Raw genomic sequence first — 13,668 nt, 5'->3', positions numbered from 1 at the left:
CCTCTTTTCTCCTTATTGGAATTGCTTCTCTTTGCATAATCAGAATTTTTTCTTGAAAATTTCCCATCCCATCTAGGTTGAATTTGATCATGAGGTCTCACCTATCTTTTCCATGAATCATTTTGTAATTTGTTCTCCAAAATTGCAGGGTTCATGTCAAGCTGTGACTGGATTTCCTTTCTTCCTCTATTACAGATTCTAATGGGTTCTTCTTCTCTTCAAGTCACTTCTGTTCAAGAGATTTCCATCATTGCAGCTAGGTGACCCAGTAGATAGCATTCTGGGTCTGGAGTCAGAAGATCTGAGCTCAAATCCAGTCTCAGATATTTATACTCTGTGTGACCCTGGTTAAGTCACTTAACCTGTCTGCCTTAGTTTTCTCAAATGTAAAATGGGGGTAATAATACTCTGTGTGACCCTGGTTAAGTCACTTAACCTGTCTGCCTTAGTTTTCTCAAATGTAAAATGGGGGTAATAATAGCATTTTCCTCATAGAGTTGTAGTGAGGATCAAATGAGGTAATATTTTTAAAGTACTTAGCACAATACTTTGCATATAATAGAAGGTATCTAATAAATGCTTGTTCACTTCACACCAGCAATGAGTTCCTCCTTGTTAGTAAGAATCCAATCCTAGAATCGAATTCTTCCATTTATAGGATGAAATAACCTTTAAGGCTAGCTACAAAAATTGTTAGCTGCTTTGCTTTTGGCAAAGTGGGATCTTCAGCTAGTTTGTATTATTGAAGTCACCCATCACTGTGGTCTACTGCCTCTGTGTATGGTTTATGAACCATTTCCCAAACTCCTCATCTATTTCCTCTTTCTGTCTATGTGGTTTTTATTATACTAAGTGATGACAATATCACTTTGTTTCAGCCTTCACTGATCTTTGCCCAAATGTTCTCCACTAAACTTTCCTTTTTTGGTTCTAAAATTTTCTCATATATCTTTTCACGATAAAGGTTGCCCCAAATGTCTTAGTGCAGCTTTAAGCTTCTTAAAACTGCACCAAGGCTTTTCGGATGGACACCCTGTATAATATTTCTCTACCCACCCTAAACCACTTTACTTCTACCATTCCCTTTGAATAAAACATTCCCTCCCAAAGAGGTCAGAGGTGCTACCCTACCAAGTCGCAGCAATATCTATGAGATGAATTTGCCTCCTTATATTAGGCTTTCTAAATTCAACTTGCTTCTGTTGGGAGAATATCTCTAAGCAATTTCCTAGAGATCTCAGGGACAGTACTACCACTAGCAGGTTTGCAAGCATGAAGATAAAATAGAGTAGCCAAACAGAAAGGAAAAGAAATTGATTGGCACATGTAGTAGTAGTTCCAGCATCCTCGGATACAGCTTTTGGCTTATATACATATCTTTTTCCAGAACTGCTTAGAGTATATACCTAAAGAGCAGCATTTGGGGGCATTTGAATGAACTAGTGGAATGCAGTCTATACCTGCAGAGAAGTTGGTCTGGACCTTTAGTCACCAGTTGTGAGTGGTATGCAACATCTGTAGGGTCGTCTTGCGCAAACAAAGAGTGCATTGTGCAGCAGGGCTTTGTGAATTCAGTCTGAGAAGAATAAAGGTAGCTGAGTTTTGTATTCTGTATTCTGTATTTGTATACTGTATTCAGTCTACAGTAGAATGGGGGGAGGTAATTCACTTAAACAACATGCTGATAACAAGATTGTTCTATTCTACACTTTTTTTTAACAATATGTTGTGCATTGTGCCAGAGGTTTTATTCTTGGATCCTTTTAAAATTTGATTTCTTGTGAGTCTCTCCTGTTTTTCTTATTTTATTGAGCTATGCTCTATGGTATCTAGCTTTTTTAATAGTTTTCTCCTTCATACCCTTCTTTATAATATGATTTCCCCATAACCACCTTAAGATATCTAGTCCATTTTAAAGGTGAGGGAGGCTCAAAGACATTCAGTGACTTGCCTAAGGTCAGACAGTTAACAAGCATCAGAGTTGAGCCTCAAATCCAGATCTTCCGATTCCAAGTCCAGTCCTCATTGCATAGCCTTCATTTGCAAAGTCTCAGGGGGAATCAGGGCTGGGAATGGAGCTGCTTCTCCAAGCTTTCTTATGGATGCATCGGATTCTGCAGGGGAGCAATGAAGAATCTAGCTGGGACCAGCAGGAATGGCTACATTACCCCTTGCTCTACAGTCGTCTGAGGGAAGCAAACAGGATTTCTGGCTAGGTGACATGTAGAATTGTCATTTTGGGCACTCAGGTGATTTTCCAGGACTGCTGTGCTAGGTGATGGATAAGGGTAACCTATGACATTCTGCTGAGGTTGCTTGATGTGATATAAACAATGGCTTCTTCGAAGATTGTTCAATGGAGATTGGATGCACACACCTCTTAACCTTAGTCTGGCTATTGTAGAGACGACAAATAGAAATAATTAGAAAGAACTATTAAATGGTAGATTAGGAAAAGACTTTGATGTTATCCAACTCAACTTCTTTGTTTTACAGATGAGGAAATGAAAGGTAAAGTGATTTGCCTAAGGTAAAATCGGTGACAGGTGTAGAAATAAAACCCAGCTCTCTGGGCTCATGTCATGCTATCAAGAGGCCTCTGACCTGGGAAACTAGATGTATGGAATCGAGATTATGATAAAAGTCAGATCTTCATGTCTGGTAAGAACATAGGATATACTTGGCTAGTCCTTCCCTCCAGGACTCTCCCACCCCAGTAGATGTCACAGGTGGCAAACAGAAGTCAAGAGCTGGTGAAGTTTTAGGACTGCAAGACAGGGAGGGAGGCAGCATATAGGAAGGAAACAATGCTGAGGAAACTAGAGGTGACCCAGGGCAGCTAGAAAGTGGTGGGGAGTCTGCACTATGGGGGTTATGTAATAATAACCACCTATGAGAAAGGAAAAGCAGAGTTGATCACCCACAGTCTTGGCTGAGGGAATGTAATTTAGGGATGGCTGAGGTATCTGGCCTTTACCACAAGTAGAAAACTCTCTACTACCTATGGCAAACTAAGGATCAAACCAGAAAGCACTGCCATGTTCCATATGCCACCAGCACTTTGTGGTAAAGCCTTTAGGGAAGGGCAGTCAGATGACAGCCCTCTCCTTTTCCCTGCCTTCCAAATTAGGCACTGAAAAATACAGTGTACTGCTCTCCATAAAGTCGCCGAGGAGCAAAATGCTGTATGCCACATTTTTGTGACTATGGCTAACCTAAAATGGTATTTACCTCTCTTGCCTCCATCCCAATATATATTTCACAGAGATCCTCAATGCCTCCCACATATCTCCCCACTGAATACTTAGCACTGCATTACATTTTTCTGGTTCCTAAATACAGTGTTGGTATCAATTGTCCAGGGTGAGGAGCCAATTGTGTGACCATCCTAAGATCGAGAGAAAGAAAGAGAAATATGGAAATCTGAACCATGCTTCAAAAACATAAGACAAGGGTTAATTAAATGAGTGTTTATTTCAAAATTAGTCTCGTAGTGTAAGCTGTGTTTTGAGGGCTGGAGCCAGAATACATAGTCAGTGGTAAAAGCATCTGTCTTCCTCCGACCCAGGCAGAGAGGAATAGACATCACTAGCCCTGCCCCTCATTCATGCATCCAATGATTACTAGGACTAGAAGCCAACAGCAAAGGATCCCGCGTTTGCTCATGTTTAATCCAGGTTATGCTATACACATTGAAATACACGTCGGAGGTTACATGGTGTCATGCAGTCCCTGCGATGGAATGACTGTCTTGCCCAGCTACCTCCTGCAGCTGGGGTGCTCCAAAGGGCAAGGTTAAGTAGGACAGAGCACTAGAAAAGAGAACAGGAGATAGATCAGGACATGTATAACCAGGACCTGCCCAGCTCAAGCTCAGGCTGGCAAACACCAGCCATGAGAACTTCACTGTGTACCATCCCAATCAGAGAACCACCACTATAAACCAACAGGCGAGAGCTGAATCCCAGCAGCAGAATACTCAGGGTTGGAAAGAAATTCTGGGACAAGATGGACTAAAAGATCTTTGAACAAGAATTTCCTCTCTGACATCCCAACATTTGTTCTAATTGTTAGGAAGTTTCTACTAATAATTTTCCTAATAATAGCTGAAACCTGCCTCTCTGTGATGTCTTCTCATTGGTCCTAGTTATACTCTATGGGACCAGGCATAATAAGTCAAATCAGTCTTCCGCATGACAGCCTTTCAAATACTTAAAGAAAACTGTTGTGCCCCCTTGAGTCTTCTCCAGGCTTAATATTCTCAGCTCCTTCAACTGATTCTCCCCTAACAGCACAGTCTCCTCCAGTCCCATCACCATTCTTGTTAGCTTCCCCTGACGCTATCCAGCTTGCCAATGTCCTTCCTAAAACATGGTGCCCAAATTAAAACACAATACTCTAGCTTTGTTCTGACCAGGGCAGAATACAATGGGACTATCACCTCCTTCATTCTGTAAACTGGGTTTTCTTAAAGCAGTCTAAGATCATGTTAGATTGTTTTTCAGCAACCTTATCACACTGCTCACTTATATTTGATCCACTATCCCCTTTCCCTTACCCTCTCTCTCCATCTCTTTCACATGGACCTTCACTTTGCTGTGTGTCTCCCATCCTGCACTTGAGAAGTTGATGGTTTAAACCCAAACATAGGGCTTTAACATTTATCCTGATTAAATTTCATCTTATTAGGTTCAGTCCATTATCCCACTCTGTCACTAACTTTTTGGAACAGTTCTGCAAATTTAATAATTGGTTGGGTACAGGAGTTCTAAAGAGTTGATGATAAATTTATTTACCATTTCAGTCAATCACAGGTCAAAAAGAACCTCAAGAGGTCCCCTAGACTGTTAACTAACCCCTGGATTCGTATTAAACACCTCTGCAAGATACCACACCCATAAAACCTATAAAGAGAGGCCACAGTTGCTTCAGAAAAGTTACTCCTTTGTCTTACAACCCTTGCAGCAGAAATGTTTCCCTAAATCTAAATTAAATTCTTTCCATTACAATTTCAACCTAGTCTCACCATGGAAACAATGTTGCTATGCCTTACTACAGGTTTGCTTTTCCTATATACTTCAAAATGATTATGAAAGTCAGCCTTAGCCTTTTTTCCAAGTTAGAACGCCCTCAGTCTTGCAGCCTGTTTGTCCTCTTTTGGCCAATTTCTCCAAGCTGTTTCTTGTTTTATTTACTCTACATTTGGCCTCACTACTGTAATTAAGAGGGGCTGGGTTCTATTTCTCAGTTCCCCAGAAGCCTGAATACCTAGAGTAACCTGCTTTGTCTCTGTAAAACCTGTTTATTCAGGATTTTTCTCCTGGCAGAGATTCACCTTGCTGAGTTCTAGAGAAACCTCAGATTAGCTTCAAAGACCAGGGACAGGAAGTCATAAGGGGTCCCCAGAGGGACTCTTCTGCTCAGGGTGACATGGGCTATTATTCTTACCTTTTAAAATGTAGTCCGTCAGCAATGTAGGCACCTTCTCATTATCTTCCTTCATGGCAAAGAGAACTAGGAGAGAGGAGATAGAAATGGGGCAGGACATTGACTTATGGCATGCAGTTCACTTGCTAAGGCCAATTATCCAACCAATAAACTGACCAACCACCGACCAGCTGACAGGGCGGTGATTATGAAAACCCAAGCATTGCTTAAATATATAACCACCAAAGTTCAAAGATGTTCCCTTTGTCACAAATCAACTACCCTAAGTTGTTAAAGGAGATGGAAAAGCTTATATAGGAACAAGTAGCTAACATCGAACTCTGAAATGCAAAAATGTACAGTTTCAGAAATGCAAACTAAAAGATAGCACCTTCGGGTGCCATCATCTACTTGGGACTCCATCATAAATAAATAAGCAATATGAAACCCAAGTTGGGGATATAGGGAAACATCCATCTACACATGCCTGGCAGCACTGGAAACCAATTTAGGCTTCCTGGAGAGTGATCTGGCAATCTGGGTTATAAAAGGGTTATAAGGGCTCACACCCTTTGATCCAGTAACCCCACTTTGGGGAAATACACTCCAAGGAAATAATCCAAAAGAGAAGAAAAATAATCCATATAAAGTGATATTCAAAGCAATGATGTTTATATCATGGGAAAACTGAAAACAATCTAAGTGGCTGGCAACAAGGGAATGGCTATGCAAACTAGGGAAGGAGGAAGGATATACACACACATTTTGTGTGTGTGTGTACATATATATATATATATATATATATGCATATACAGATATGCATATATATATGTAATATATCTCATCTACTACATGCTAGGCACTGTGCTAAGTGCATTATAAATATCATTTGATCCTCACAACAACCCTGACAGGTAGGTGATGTTATTTTCCCCATTTAACAGTTGAGGAAACTAAGGGAAATGGATCAACTGACTTCCTCAAAGTATACAACTAGTATCTGAGGCCAGATTTTAACTTAGGTCTTCCTGACTCTAGGCCCAGAACTCTATCAACTATACCACCTATTTGCCCCTGTGATGTATTAATTCAAATACTATATTACCACTAAATGGCAAATATGTAAACTATGTTGATACTTGGAGATATGTATGTCAAATAAGGAAGTGAAAAAAGCAGAATTATAAAATAGCATGTATACATTAAGGCTATGCAAAAAAACCCACTTTTACATTAACCACAAATCGAAGAAAATAAACTAATAATCCCAATATCTTCTTTTCTCCGTGCTAATAAGCAAAAAAAAAAAAAGTACTCAAGACAAGCTTGTAGGTTGTTATCCAAGCTCTAAACAAGAATAAAACTCTAAATCACTGAATATCTGATCAGCAGGTATCCTCAAAGATTAGACCAATTACTTGAAGTTATTTTTAAAATTCTTTTCTCACATTCATTAATAGCAGTGAGATTCAATAGAACAAAGGTATCAAGCATCATAGCTTGAAAGTATAAGATGACATTCCCCCCATTCCTCCCTTTTGCAGAGGTGGGAGGTCCACAAGTGTTAGAAAAATATACTGCACCTGTTTTTAGACTTGTTTAATATATTGATCAGTAATGCTGATTTCCCCGCCTCCTTTTCCCTTTTTTATCTTTAGAAATGCCATTTGTTATATATGAGGTAGATCTCTAGATCTCAGAGCAGGTATATGGGGGAGGAACACTGGGAAAAATTGCAATGATATAACAAAAGATATCAAATAAAAACATGTTAAAATTATTAAGCATTAACAATCTGTCCAGCACAGGGCTGGATTTATGAAGATAATGAGAAAATAATAAGAGTCTAAAACAGGGTTCCCCTCTGAACAAGTTGCTTATTATAGTCTTCTTAAGGAGAGAGAGCTATTCACAAGAATGAAATGATTATAACCTAAGGAATTTTTAGCCTAAGTGTTTTGGTAACTTTTATTTCTGTAGTCTTTAATCAATCAGCAAGCATTTATTAAGCATCTACAAGCACATCCAGGCACTGTGCAGGCCCTGGGGTTACAAATGCAAAGGATGAAACAAACCTAACTCTTAAGAAGGTTACATTCTAATGACAGAGACAAATATATAAGTAGATACAGAATAAATATTAAGAGAACAAATACAAATAAATATAAAGTAGTTAACTACAATTTGGTCTGAGAGGGAGTGAATTAGCAGTTGGGGGAGTGTGTGATTGAGAAAGATATGCTATTAAACTAAATATCTTGCAAGGTTTTCCTAATAAAGAAGGTCACTTTCAGGAAGGTAGCTGTATCTAAAAGGGGGACAGACAGCGGATGGAAATAGAGGGGACAATAAAAGGGGTGGACTTTCTGCTTTTATTCCCCAACTACTGCATTTTTGCAATCTGTAGTCTCTTCTTTTTTGCCTAGTTTCAAGGCAGGAAAATGAAAGTTAGGTCAAGAGGGGGAGAACTTCCAAATGAGACCCAGGCAAGAGTGGCTAGAGTAGGGTGGAAGTAGGCTTTTGAGCTAACAGCAGGTTGGGGACAAGACCAGAGCTCATAAGCTAAGTCCACATCTAGTGAGGAGCTTGCAGCCAGTTGGTCGAACTCTGGGTTTTTATTATCATGGTTATTATTATATCATTTTTGCTCTCTGCTATCAGGTAAGTATTCTATTCAACTGTGTCAACTGGGAATGCCTGTCAAGACAGCACGTGCAGAATGCATGACGGAAACAAAGGAGATCTATACTGAAAGTGAATATAGAGATGTCATTTAGCCAACAATGATTGTCAGAGCTGACCACCTTAAAATTCTGAACTGAGATGAGTTGTACCATCATAGTGGCTGGGTACATCTTTGGCCTCTAATTCTTTGATTCAAGGACGGCAGAGAGGAGACATTATTCCCAAGTCCACATAAGGAAAGCTACTCAAAGGAGAGAGTCTCATACAACTGGTTTAAATATAAATGCTAGCTATCATCATCATCATCATCATCATCATCAAATCAATGTAATTTCATATTCTGTGCTTCAGTTTCTTCATCTGCAAAAGGAAGAGAGAGAGACTGGCCTAGATCAGAGGTGTCAAACTCAGTGTAGTTCACAAAAATCCCCAGATTAAAATGTAGTTGGGAAATGTTTATAACAAAATAAAGAAAAATACATTTGCTGTCGTTGTCATTTCAGTCATGCCCAACTCTTCATGAGCCCATTTTGGGGCTTTCTTGACAAAAATACTGGAGTGGTTTGCCATTTCCTTCTCAAGCTCATTTCATAGAGGAGGAACTGAGGCAAACAGGGTTAAGTGAATTTCCAGGGTCACACAGCTAGTAAGTGTCTGAGGCCAGGTTTGAACTCAGGAGAATGAATCTTCCTGATTCTAAGCCTAGTGCTCTATCCATTGGGCCACCTAGTTGCACCATAACACAACACAGATAATGTTAATCTGTAGTTTTCTAAGAGTCTTCAGGGATGTATTTCTATTTGAGTTTGCCACCACTATGTTACATGATCTTTAAGGCTCCTTCTAACTCCAAATCTATGATCCTATAATCTATAGGAGATTTAAATATATAGATACTTGCTAGAAGTACAAATAAACCAGGGCAGCAAGGTGGCACAGTGCATAGAGCACCAGCGCTGAAGTCAGAAGGACCTGAGTTCAAATTTGACCTCCAACCAAACACTTGACACTTACTAGCTGTGTGACCCTGGGCAAGTCACTTAACCCCAATTGCCTAAAAAAAAAAAAAGAAGAAAAAAGAAAGAAAGAAATATAAATAAACCTATAAAACTTCATAAAATGTAAAAATTTCACGTTGTATCCCTAATTAATTATTATTCATTACTATCTGTAATGAATTGATTTATTTTTCTTTTAAATAATGATGAAGGTTGAACTATAAATATTAATCTCCTGTTGACAGGTTGTCAGGGTTGTGCTGGATCCAGATTAGTTACATTGGCTGAAGAGGGAAGAGGATTGTTAAATTTTCAGTGTAAGCATTTATACCTCAGAAATTGGCAAGCACCACAAATCAGGGTTTGAGATACTGTTTTGTTAATTGTCTAGAGTTAAGAAAGTGATAGAGAAAAGGTAAATAGTGCAGATTAAACCTAAAAATGCCTCATGCTTTTCAGAAAGCCTGTTGTTAAACATTTAGTAGAACACCCCTGGATGTAGTGGAAATTGAGAATCCTCTATAGTTGAATGTAAGATTTAAGGGTATGGGCCATTTTGTTGTTGTCTCTGTGTTCCCAGTGCCTAGCACAGTGCTTGGTACACAGCTTCTTGGATTGAATTGAGAATTGACCTGGGTTCCAGTACAATGAACTATATGTCAGAACTGTTAAATAAGGAGGTGGACTAGATTTTCCAATTCAGATTCTATGATTATCCAAAATAGAATAATTTCTAAAAGCACAAATGCATACACACATCTATACAAAAGTTTGTACTCCTGCCTCTTAAGAATATTTTCAATGAATACATGTGCAGAAGAAAGAGTTTTAAAAACTATAGAAGAAAACAGCAATGTACTTTGAAATGAAAATTTCAGATTCTAAAGGATGAGATGTCTGTTGATCTCTCTCCAGTTGAAGATGTCTATTTTTCTTCTATATCGGAGCTTCCCTCACACTGGAGCCTCCTGCTTTAGGTCTCCAAACTGATATAATCGGAAACGTTTGGTCACCTTTAGCACTAGGTCCCAGCAGGCATCTTCCTCTGCCGAAGAGATAGCTCCTCTTTTCTTCCTCTCCTCCTGAGAAAGCCCTGGGGTATCAAACCATCACAAAGCTCACTCCCCTCCCACTTTGCTCACGGCCTCAATGGGGGAGGCAGCCTACTCCCTGTCATTCTCTGCAGTTCACCGTTGCCAGGGAGATGAAGGCTCTCCAGAATCCACCCAGCCTGTCACAGCATCTCAGCCTTGGGTATTTCTATTCTTAAAAGAGTGGGGCTGGCATTAGTGGCTAACACCAAGCCTTCCCCAACCCCCAACCAAGCCCTTTGGGGGGTTGTGATGTTTGATGTGTATAAATCTATTTTGCCTACAAAAGACTAGTATGACATACTGTTTCCTCCTGCAGCTCAGAATGTTTGTGAATGTTTGAAAGTAGACCCAAAGAGGACATAGGCACTTTCTTTTCTTGTCTTCCTTGAGAATGAGTCTTTCCTTTCTATTCTTCCCAGCCCCTCCCCAGATGACCAGCTCCTCCATCAGAACAGAGAGCTTTTCACACTGAGCTCCCTGCCCTTTTGGGGGGAAGGGGTTAGAGGGGAGAGATGGGAGAGCTGGTAGATCAGCTAAATGTACTGACATACAAGGAAAGGACATTTGGCAAGAGAGAGAATTTCCAGGTGCTGAGAGACACAATTCAGCCATGGATTGCTCTGGTCTGAATAAAGACTTCTAACTAAAGAAAGACTTCCCAAGCAAGACTTCTCCCCTATAGGCAATGGATGAAAGTAGCCTTGGGCTCTTCCGATTATCCTAATTTTATGCATTCAAGCAGCAGGCTGATGAAGCTCATGAGTAGTACACTCTGACCAGCTGAACACAGATTCCAAGGGATTTCACTTGGGGCCCTGGAGGGAGTATTTGAAAGCAGGGGGTCACAGAGAAAGGACAAAAGAACTTACTGTTTGTCAGCATCTGCAGATCTTCCACTGATGGAGGTGAGGCCTTCTTTTCATAGGGGATGACTGTATTCAGATACTGCAAAGGAAATACAAGGGCATTTAAGAGGAGAATCAGGCAGGAGGAATGAGACCTGAGAAGTAAAGTTTTTCATTCTCCTTAGATAGTCTTAGGACTATTTGTTTCCAGAAACAGGATGCTTTGTTTTTTCTAGATAAGGCCTAGTACTTTGGGAATATGGCATTCTCACAATTGGGTCAAAAAATCAGATTTAGAGCACTGAGGAAAGGAACCTGAGAGTTCTTTTAATGCAATTTCCTCATTTTATAAATGAAAAAATGGAAGCCCAGAGAGTTTAGTGACTTACCCAACATCACACAGGTAACAGATTCAAAAATAGCCAAGATCTGAACCCAAGCCCAGTAATAATAAAATGACAGATAGATGTTTCAGGAGTCTCCTTGACAATTTCACTCCCATCTTCAGGGGCCTACCATTTAAGGATGGATGGCTAATTCATAGTTATCTTCTCTGCTTCATTTAAATTCAATACACATTTATACTATATCCAGGGCACTTTCCTGGCTAGTGGGGATCCCAGATGAAAATAACACAGTGCTTGCCCTTAAGGAGATCATAATCTAGTGGGAAATGTGGCATATGATGTAAGTTACATAACACAAAAGAAAATGTACACAAAAGATGTATGAGTTGAGGATCGTGGGAGTATTGGTTTAGAGTTGAAAGGATTCTTAATGCAACCTCCTCATTTTACAGATGAAGAAACTGAGGGTCCGAGAGGTGAAGAGATTGGCTCAGTCAGTGTTGGTGACATTTGAACCCAGGTCTTTTTGACTCCACATATAGCAACTAATAATCCTCCCAATTTGAGGGGCCTCATGGTAGAAGCAAGAGCAGCCCCTAACTGTGCATTAGAGGGCAAGATTTCAATAAGCAGAGAAGGAGAGGAAGTTTGTCCTAGAAATATGAAAGACAAATGCAGACTTTGTTATATTAATAATAACTCATTTCTATAATGCTTTAAGTTTTGTAAAGCACAGCCCCCCTGTAAGGCAATGTGACCATTCTGATCCCCTCTTTACAGATGAGGAAACAGAGTCGGAGAAATGAAGTCTCGGGTTCATAGTTACAAAATTTTAAAAATGTTATTGTGGGAATTAAAACCCAGGTCCTCAGAATCCACGGTGCCTACTGTGTGCTGTAGACATGCTAGGCAGCAAATGGTTTTAATTAAACTGGAAAACAAAATAGTTCTCCCAGGTACCATTAGTCCAGGAGTGGGGAAGCCGTGGCCACATGTGCAAGCACAGCCCTTTCACTGAATCCAAACTTGTGACATTTGTGAAGTTTGGATGCAAAGGGCCACACTTAAGGACCCAGAGGGCCACACGTGGCCTTGAGGCTGCAGATTCCCCACCCCTGCTTTAGTCGTTTAGAAAATACTAATGCTTTATTTCTGGCTAGGGGCAGTTCCTTATGTTTCAAAGTATAGCATGACAGACAGCTCTTGTTTTCCCTGCCACCGCCTAGCTGTGTAACCTTGAGCAAGCCACTTCTCCTCTGTGAACCTTGGGGTCTTCACCTATAAAGGGAAGATTAGGACAGATCCTTTCTAAAGTTCCTTCCATCTCTAAAGTTCAGAAGTCTATGATTCCTTTGTCAAAAATGACAGGAAAGCAATGCACACTAACGCCAGTAGTCCTGAGTGTTGGACATGCTCCCTCTGCTGGTTTTTATTGGTGCCTCCTGCAACAAAAGCAGCATCCCAAGGACCCCCAGTTAATTAATAGCTATGGCTGGTAGAGAACTTGAGAGGTCATCTGGTTCACCCCCTAGACAAATAAAAACTTATTCCAATTTTTAAACTATCAGGCAAATAAGTTATTCTAATTTCTAAAAAACCAGATAAGAACTTATTCTAATTAAAAAAAATAAGAAATAAGAATTTATTCTATTTTTTAAAATCCTATGTCCTGCCTTAGTAACCAGAAAGAGATCTGGGTTGCTCCCCCAGTGGAAAAATGGCCAAATAGAGTTGAAAAAGAAATACAATTTTGTGCTTTTGGAATTTTAAGTACATCTAGTATGGGTTGAAGGCCCAGGATCCATGGGAAAGCTGCAAGGGACCTCATGTAGTAGAGAATAGGTCTTACACGGAATCTAAATCTCAGAAAATGGGATCTTTTGGGCCTTGTCTGGTGGTACATCAATCACTTTTTAGTTATCTTAAGTTGCCTTGACTGCCACTTTATGTGGCATCTGTTTTGTGACTTTCATCAGGTTTTTTAAATAAGGAATATTCTCTTTCTTAAAGGAAGGAGAAATGTTGTGGAGACTCTGCTGAATCATTTATCACTTTTACTCCTTGTTCAGGGAAATTAAGCTGCAGGAGTCAGAAAGGATTCTGGGTGCTAGAGATGACACTCATACCTGTTTATCAGTTCCTGAGTTGCCAAAGGTCTGCCGAATACCAGTCTGCAGGATGTTGGAGATCCCCTCCATGCTGAAGCGCTGGAAAAGAGAAGAAAGGGACTCTAGACAGGCAAAGGCTTTTCTGAGCCTTGGAGCTTTCCACC

The 13,668-nt window shown here is 40.0% G+C and overlaps 1 protein-coding gene across 5 annotated transcripts in view; it reads right to left on the bottom strand.

Annotated features, from left to right (window-relative positions):
- Window positions 1–3,455: 3,455 nt before the first annotated feature.
- The window catches only part of FEZ1 (fasciculation and elongation protein zeta 1), an 87,091-nt gene continuing 76,878 nt past the window's right edge, over window positions 3,456–13,668 (bottom strand). For all 5 annotated transcript variants that reach the window (XM_021000674.2, XM_021000678.2, XM_021000675.1 and 2 more), the window contains 4 exons: window positions 13,523–13,603; window positions 11,074–11,149; window positions 5,449–5,514; window positions 3,456–3,812 (listed from right to left, as the gene is read on the bottom strand). In XM_021000674.2, the coding sequence (XP_020856333.1) occupies window positions 3,796–3,812; window positions 5,449–5,514; window positions 11,074–11,149; window positions 13,523–13,603 (240 nt within the window). In that variant the 3' untranslated portion in view covers window positions 3,456–3,795. The remainder of the gene's footprint in view (window positions 3,813–5,448; window positions 5,515–11,073; window positions 11,150–13,522; window positions 13,604–13,668) is intronic.

Source organism: Phascolarctos cinereus, unplaced genomic scaffold, assembly GCF_003287225.1.
Source record: "Phascolarctos cinereus isolate Bilbo 61053 unplaced genomic scaffold, phaCin_HiC Scaffold_726;HRSCAF=1367, whole genome shotgun sequence".
NCBI lineage: Eukaryota > Metazoa > Chordata > Mammalia > Diprotodontia > Phascolarctidae > Phascolarctos > Phascolarctos cinereus.
This window is presented reverse-complemented; position numbering and strand designations above follow the sequence as displayed.